Consider the following 9,099-nt stretch of genomic DNA (forward strand, 5'->3'; position numbering starts at 1 on the left):
AATTGAATAAAAAATACTTTTATTTTATTTTATAATAACTGTTTTCTGTTCGGCGGTTCGATCCGTGGCCGTGGGACACGCACCTCTAAGCTTAATATCGGAGCTATGTGCATTATAAGCAATTAAATGTCACTTCCTTTAATAGTAAAGGAAAACATCACGAGGAAGCCTGCGAGTTTTCTAAGATGTTCTCAAAGGTATCTGAAGTCTGCCAATCTGTACTTAGCCAGCATGAGCCATATCATTCTCATTCTGAGAGGAGACCATGCTTAGTGGTGAGCGGGCGATGGGTTTATGATGATGAATGCCTCCTTGAAATACTTAAAACAGCGCTTATGTTATACTAGGGGATGCCCACGACTTCGTTCGCGTGGATTTAGGTTTTTAAAGATCCCTTGGGAACTGTTTGATTTTCCGGGATAAAAAGTTGCTTATGTAATTACAGGACCGCAAGCTACCTCGATTCCAAATTTCATACAAATCGGTCAAGCGGATGAGTCTTTAGGAATCCCGCGGAAACTGTTTGTTTTTCCGGGATAAATAGTAGCCTATGTCCTTCCCCGGAATGTATCCTGAATCTGTACAAAATTTCGTTAAAATCGGTTCAGCGGTTGAGCCGTGAAAGCGTAGCAAACAGACAGACACACTTTCGCATTTATAATATTAGTATGGATGGATTCTAAGTCCATGATAATATTGCCTGAGTAGGATTAGATCGGCCATAATAAAACTATAAATATGACGCTGATAGTTGTGGCGTGCGGTAATGTGTCTAATTCGGTGAGTTATATTCGGCGCCTGTAGCGTCCCGCTCAGCTCGCGTCAGACACGCTGTGGCTGGCATCGCGCCGGCATTCAATGACATAGCCCCCTAGACCTGTCGCATCCCACCACATTACCGCGACACTGGTGCACCTCGACGCGTGCCGCTCATACTTACATGAGACAATCTGCGTAACTCTCGTCTCGCTGGCCCAAGTATTTGTAACACTCGATATGTTCGATACGTTCAGCGTGCGATATGCACTGCCCGACCTCCCACTCCTAAACATCCAGGAAAAGCTAGCCACCAAGCAAGCAATACGCAGCACCACACAAACCCCAAAACCACTCGACGCACGTTTCGCCTCTACACTGGAGCATCCTCAGTACATTTAGACCTCACAATACCCAATCGCAAAGTATACACATAGATTTGCCTAATTTAGCGGATTATAGTCCATTAAGCTTTTGGTTCCTTGAGTACCAAGATTGTTTAACACTACGGTTTTATTGAAATTTCCGTATTGTTCGTATGCAGGAAGCGGAGCTGAGCGCGTGGACGGCGTTCCTGCAGCGCGCCGTGGAGGCCACCTGCAACACCGAGGTCATCATCGACAACCTGCACAACCTCGTCGGTGAGTTCCTGCCTCGTGTCCACCGCGCTGGGTTTACCGACTTGCTCGCTATGTGCCACCGTCATAGAGGCCTGTTTGCTGTAATATCGCAATCCTGTATCGGGGACATATTGATGGTATCTGGATGCTCTTGAAATCCTGTGATACCAGAATCGCGATACGTCATTGATAGTGTAATAACCCCAATACAGAGCTTGGTCATTCGCTTGCACCATGACCCGACCAGGCTATCAAACTAAATATTTAGTAGACTGTAGAGTTAATTAATCGAGTTTTTTATGTCCGTCAACAGGATAACTAATAATGTATCCTGTCACTTATTACAATGTTGCACATTATAATTTTCTATTATCTATTTAATTCATGATGCACACACAGATATGCGAACTGTGGAGCCAACTCCCTTCGGCGGTGGGCCCACTCGATTTCAACGGGGTTATTTAAGGGACTCCAAGGGCTTTGATTTATTTGACATTGACATTAGCGGTCCTCTGTCGACGCACGCGTTCTTATTTGCTCGCTATTTTTATATTTAACAAAAAATTGCAGAGGAGCAGAAGCGGTGCGTCCGCGAGGTGTCCTCGAGCAGCGTGTTCACGTCGCTGTGCGCGCCCAGCGTCAGCACGGTGGCCGACACGCCGCCCGACGCGCGCGCGCCCGGGACCGAGCCGCGCACGCCCGTCTCGCGCCGCGCGCTGGCCGCCTGCAGCACGCCGCTCGCGCGCGACTAGCGGCCGCCGCGTGCGCACGCCGCGCTCGCCGCCGTGTGCTGCGTCTTCTGTCGCGCCGACCTGTTGCCGCGTTGACCCCCATCACCTCTTATCTTATCCCCAAAATCGTGTTCTATAAAACTTTCAAAATTGTTATGACAGGGGCTCGATTATTGTGAACGGCAGCTTCAGAGTGACGATCGCAATCACCTGAAAATGATTGGCCGACACTCGCTCACTATTGGCTACAATGTATAGTTGCAACGAGAATACCATAAATTCAGTAAATCACAACGTTTGAAATTGTAACAATGATTGATCCACCGTTTCCGCAATCGACCACCGACAAGTTGTAAGCAAAAACGAGTAGTGGTTGTAGCCCGCAATGGTTCGGCACAACTCGCGCCTACAGAGTACAGACGTCGCGGTGGTGGTCCCACCACACATCTTAACTTAAAAAAAGTATGGTGGTAAGTCTACTTACAATTGTCTAGTATGAAGCTAATCTGCGAACGTGGTATTCGAAAACAAAATCGAGGAAGGAAAAAAAGAAATCGAGTCGTCAATATATTCTACTCGTCGATCGCGTGTAATTAAAAACTCGAAACGTTACGATGTTCAAGTGCGTACCGAGATAAAACTTATGTACAACCATTTTACAAATGGACTCAGATATCAAGATGCTTATGTTACGATATTGTTCGTTTAGCAAACTGTAAACGTGAGTTTGATCGCCAAGGCTATAGTGGGAAGGTAGGCCGGAGTTTGGGTGTGGATTTCTACGTGTCTGCGGCGTATGATTCTGCTGTTTGTCACACGAGACGCTATTCTTACGTAGCACAATAATTGGGTGTTAAGTTTCGCGTAAACGTTTGTTGGGGAAGGTTGCGGGATCAACGGAGTGGCAAACTGCGGGCAGCGGAGCGTGCCACTAACTAGCTTAGCGCGTTAAGGTGCCTTCACACGCGACTGAGACCGCTTCGTCTCCCGCCTGGATTTGTAAAAATTACGTTGGCGTTTATTTCAAATGGCAAACAGCTGACGTGTTCCCCTTCATTCATTATGTCGGCGCAAACAAATGTACATAAAGGGTGGAGTAATTGTTAAAAAATCATAATGAATTATACTTTGTTATTCTAAATTCTAACTACTAGCCGAAGAATTGTAAAAATAATTGTTGAATTTCTTACCGGCTCATCTCAGAAGATTCTGTGGCTCGGTTGCGGTAGTATGAGACAGCTACAATGTCACCGAAATCATCTCTGATTGGTTGATGCTCGCTCACTATTGGCTACAAAGTATTGATGCAACAAGAATACCATACGTTCAGCAAGTCATAACGATTGCGATTGTAAAATAATTGATGCTGATTTCCGAACTGGTCGATAGTAGTGTCCCCACTTGAAACAAAAAGTTTGAATTTGATTACTTTGTCCAATCTGTCACTACTATGTTCGTCGTCCCATATACCGCACGTTGTCAGCTCGGACATGTGGCTGGGCCCCTTCAGTGGGCTACATACAAACACCACTCGGGTTTCACTCCGGGAATGCGCGGTCTCATCATCACTTGTCGCCAACTACTTGCCGTCTACGCACAAAGCTGTGCGTTTGGGATCTGTGTCATGTAACGCGACACCTCTGTCGGCAAACCGTAATATTGGAGACTTTTATACTATGAATTCCTGTCCAGTTTGTTTGTCTTTGGTCTCTATCCTAATTTCACCGATGTATCACGACAACCGCGAGAAAAATTGCCACGTTAGCTGAGTTTTTATTAAAATAACTGTCGACCATTTGTATGGTATGCGCGTGCGTCTGTGACGGAGTATTATAGACGATGTTCACTGCCTTAACTCGTGTTCATTCCGCAGTCCGTGCGGATCCATAGTATAGTGCCCGACGAACAACTCGGACCTGAAGCAGCGTAGTGGGAGCAAGTTGGCGCATCCGGGAAGCGAAAGTCGACGTATCAACCAATCGCGTGAACCCGCGCCGGCTGATCAACCAATCACGTGCACCCGCTATTCGCCAGCCAATCGCGTCAATGCTCAAGTTGTTTGCCGGGCACTCTACCTACCTACTCTCCAGTTAACTTGTGTCGTAGTACCTAGTAAAGTGGATGCATTTGTTACAGTAATCTTTTTGCCTCCTACTTTATATTAAACTTTACACTTGTTTGTTAGCAACAATAATAATTGTGGAGGACGGTGTGGTGTACTTGTACGTATTATATATTAGTTAATAGATTAAGGGCTGGGTTTGATCGCCATTGGAGGAGTTGGCAAACAAAACGGTGTAACTGCACGAAATAAAATTTTACATGAGGAACAAGAATATTTACTGTAATTGTACCGTTTTGTTCGTAATTACGAACTTAAGACTTAATTTTAGGCCATATTGCTTGAAAATGGGTTCACTTTTATATTCAGTTAGCCAAAAATATCCGTTTTAAAGAAAAATAAATATTTTGACCAGAAGTGTAGGTACACCGTTTTGTTTGCCAGGTCCTCTAATAATCTTTATAAATTCGACGTTTTGTCAATTTTTGTATGAATAAACTGCGAACATTATGTAAGTAGATGTCTCGTAGAGCCCTGTTAATTTAATTAGTTTTAGTTTTGTGCAGATTCCAATTAGCACGATTATTCTTAAAATTAAGCCGTTTTATATGCTTTTATGATACTCGCTTGTCGTTTACTCTCGTATTATTTAGTAGCTTTTATTGTAAACTAAAGCACCGCTTGTTCGTCACTGATAGACATTAGGAATAGTAAACTAATAAAAGATTTAATTTTGGTATACTCACTAAAATAAACTGAGTATTTTTGTCCCAAAATAAGTGCTCAACTGATTTACTACTTTTAACTCTAGCACAAGTTTTATTTACTTTTAGAGAGATTTGATATCTGGCTTAGTTTTAGATCTAGAGCGACAAATAATACGCGTAATACGTTTGTATGGAGAAATGCGTAAGAAGTATAACCTGAAATAAACTTTCCGACATTGTATGAAGATGTTCAATTACGTCGATTTCTGAAAGTTTTCTTTCTTTCCTTTCTTCTCTCCGGGCTCCCAAACTAAAAGTTTCTTCTTGAAAGTTTCAGAAGTGAAATTTCTGAATGTTATTATCGATACTAAATGGCAGATTAACTCAGTTAACTTTTTAACTTAGAGCCATAATTTTGAATGAGCCATATGAAGCGAACTTTAGTAGTCCATGCCCCTCATCGCTCGCGGCGGTGGCCTGTACCGCCGCGCCGTGTGAGTAGTCTGCCGCCGTGACTAGGCTGGTGTGTTACATACAAACTTTACACTTACTATTAGTTGAAACTTTTATCTAAAAATAAAGATCGGCACAATGTACAATATTTAAATGTATTTGCTAAAACAGCGTGAGGTTCAAGAAGAAGAGGGCACTAGCTTCAAACGGCATTATTAGGCGCTTAGTGTGACGTCGAGCAGACGATTTGAAAGCACCTTCGATCCTGGGCACGCACCTCTAATTTTTCGAAGTTTTACTTGTACTGCTGTTTAGTTCGTCAACATTGATCGAACGTTTTGCTTGATGGTGGCTTTACACGCACTTTTCCTGTTTATTGTTTATGAATTTATACTTGTAGTATGAAGTCATTTTGTATTGTAGTGCCAAACTTGCATTCTCAATTCGTTAAGAGGAGTTTATTCGCTCTGTGCTCCAAAGGAATATAGTTTAGCTCTCATTTGAATATCAAAGTCAGTGAAATTATAGACTAATAATATATGTCTGTGCTTCGTCAGATTTTCGTTAAAATATGAACTTTATAAAGTTCTAGAGCTAGATTTACATAATTTAAACTCGTGTAACTCTAAACTAGATACTTTTACGAAAGTCTGGCAAACCACAGACTCATACAAAGCATTGAGTTCGATGCGCTAATATTTTTGTAGATTTTTGAATATTTACATTTTATCGTATCTGTGGAAAAAATAATTAATTAACATTATATTAGATGAATGTTTGTACGGTCTCGTTTGATTTCCATATAACGTTTAAACTTAGAAGACATATTGTTACAGTATTATATGCAATATTTATAAATTATAAAATAAATGTTATATTTGAGCGCTGACAAAGCTTTATTTTAAATAATATTATATGTAACCATGTAATTAAATAAGGTATATTATTTAAAATGATTGTGGCCAAATTTTCACTAGGTGTTCGGGTCTGTCCCGATTCTTAGTTGATACTGTGACTACCTCGACAACCTGAACAACAACAAATGAACACGCTGAACCCACCTTATTGTAATATATTATTCAGCAAATAAAGTACCTATTCAAATCGATTAATTATCAGAAAAAAAACAGTTAATGAATATATTTGTATAAAATGTAAATTATAGAAAAAATAGTGTAACACATTCTTTAAAAATTTACAAATATTAGATTTTATTAAATTAAGTAAAACTTAAATTGGATAGTTTTGCTAGATGTGTAATTTCGCTTTATCTTTAAAACTCTTTCCAATATAATTAATACTAATTAGTGAGGCCTGCGCACGCGCCGACTTCGGTCGCGTACACGCACCGGCCGGCCGCGCTTGTGGCTGGCCTAAACGTTGCCGCCGATTGACGCCGCACGGCTCGAGTACAGCACACAATTGTATATTCTCTTTCAGGTTAGGGCCTTAAAAGTTACGTATTAACAATGTAAAATTAAAGAAATTATTGGCATAATATATATAATTGACTGTATTTAGTATAATGACGACAGAACAAAATACTCTTCAAGTTTACTAAGTAGTTTTGTGATTACCGGCCCGCGCGCACCGGGGACTACTGACATTGAGTCACCAAGAACTACATCGTATAGCGCACACGACGGCAACACCCCACTACAACATGAGGGACTTTCCTCCTCCGCAGATTATAGTGTCCCTCGTCTGCGCGGGGCCTTAGGCTGAGTACTTTAACTTGGCTTAGTGTTTACTGAGAGTTGAAACAAGACACAATTATGGTATTGACAATCTGTCTCGTTCTGAGTGTAAAGTATAGATCTGTAGAGCGAGCCGCGCTCGGGCGGTGCGGCGCGCGCCAGTGGCGGCACTACTCGCGATGTGATAACCCAACGAACTATATTATTGTTATGTATTGCTTTACATGAATATACTCGTAGGTAAAGCCGAGTGTTTGTGACGGGACCTAATGTTGCTCTTGTTGTATCTTCGCATGAATGTAGATGTTTGGACATGTTGTATGATGTTGTAAACTCAATACTATTGCATTGTTAATATAAATCCTTTATTCTACTGTTGTGCTACTTTAGGAGAGAAATAGCGTACTGTTCTAGAAATGTAGATAATTATTATTATATTTAATCGTCGGATGAATTTTCTATTTAATCTTTGTAACCGGTTTTCTTAAATGAATTTTCGTGTCATATTGTAATGTATCTACATGTGTAACTTTATGAACTTTTGTACTTTTATGGTGTATGGAATAGTGTGTGATCTCCGCTGTGTAGTTTATACTCTTTTCTCGAATAGTTAGTTCACTGCTCTCTGAGACATTGGTAGAACGTTTGTGTTGTTCGCATTACGAGCGAGCGGCCTGCGCACGCGACCAACGGGTATCGGCTAAACGGCTAAAGCTTCCTTGCTTAGGGCGCTTGCATATAGACGTCATTGTAAACCACACCGCTCAATGCGGTCAAATTAGCCCTATTGCCTGTCTTTTTATGTGAGAGCTCATAAGATAAATTATGAGGCTACCTAACCCGCACCGATCGGTACTTACAACGACCTGTCGATACCGCACCGATCGGTACTTACAACGAGCTGTCGATACCGCACCGATCGGTACTTACAACGAGCTGTCGATACCGCACCGATCGGTACTTACAACGAGCTGTCGATACCGCACCGATCGGTACTTACAACGACCTGTCGATACCGCACCGATCGGTACTTACAACGAGCTGTCGATACCAGCGCCCTCAGGCATCCAGACGCAGTTACAGCAGTACCGTCTGATGCAAGGACTGATACATGCATGACCAAATATATCTGTACTCCATCAGTCATTCATCATCAACACTAATGATGAACGGAATTGACTGGTGCAGAACCTATCGTGTAATGCACCGCTCAAGCACAGAACACAGTTTGTCATTCCAAATGGACTCTATATAGTTGAAACGGTGCGGTGCAGGTTAGCGACGATCCTAACTCTACATGAAGTTGTCAAAATAATTATTATGGTTCAGTGCGCCGGCCGTGGCGCAGCTTCTTCACATTCCAAATTATTTTGTGTATTGTTATAATAAATAGAAAATAAATAAAAAATATTTTGAATAATACTCTTTATTTTCCCTTACACATTAAACATTATATCAATCTCGAATATATCAAGACTCAAGCTATCAGACTCGTGTTGGCAAGTTAGCAGGGGTTACAATATTTTAAATATTTGTCAATTATTTGCTTTTTGGAAAAATTGAAGTTACAAGATATCTAAAATGGTACAAAACTGAGGGGCTGGCGAACAAAATGATGTAACTACACTTATGGTCAAAATACTTTTATCTTTAATCCGGATGTTTTTGGATTATTGTATACAAAGAACTCATCCAAGCAAAATGGTTTAAACGGAATTGAGCCCAAAGTTCGAAATTTTGATCAAAATGCTATAATTGAAATAAATATTCAGAAGCTTTCATTCGGTTTTACTCCTCATGTAAAATTTTATTTCGTGCAATTACACCGTTTTGTTCGCCATCTCCCCAATTATTACAGTAGGATTCAAACTTATTACCAGCTATAAAGTTAGTCACAAGTCGTATCACAATGGCATTCTGGATCACTCAGTGGTTTATATTTGAAGTGAAACAGATTGAATCCAACTATCTGTGAATAACAGTATTTACAAGTAGTTAAAGAGACGGTTACAACTTCTAAATAGATTAATTATTAAAAAATATTTAAACGATATTCTTGGCTAATATCCCCTT

The 9,099-nt window shown here is 41.0% G+C and overlaps 1 protein-coding gene across 2 annotated transcripts in view; it reads left to right on the forward strand.

Moving 5' to 3' along the window:
* The window catches only part of LOC123868367, a 47,472-nt gene that overhangs the window by 31,435 nt on the left and 6,938 nt on the right, over positions 1-9,099 (forward strand). The window contains exons 3-4 of one of the 2 annotated variants that reach the window (XR_006796635.1): positions 1,301-1,397; positions 1,947-4,069. Coding sequence is in view for 1 of the 2 variants with exons in the window: in XM_045910855.1 (XP_045766811.1) it covers positions 1,301-1,397; positions 1,947-2,128 (279 nt within the window). In the remaining variant the exon portion in view is untranslated. Of the gene's footprint in view, positions 1-1,300; positions 1,398-1,946; positions 8,444-9,099 lie in introns of those variants that run through there. The other variant, XM_045910855.1, reaches the window with a different exon arrangement.

Source organism: Maniola jurtina, chromosome 9 (genome assembly GCF_905333055.1).
Source record: "Maniola jurtina chromosome 9, ilManJurt1.1, whole genome shotgun sequence".
NCBI classification, from domain to species: domain Eukaryota; kingdom Metazoa; phylum Arthropoda; class Insecta; order Lepidoptera; family Nymphalidae; genus Maniola; species Maniola jurtina.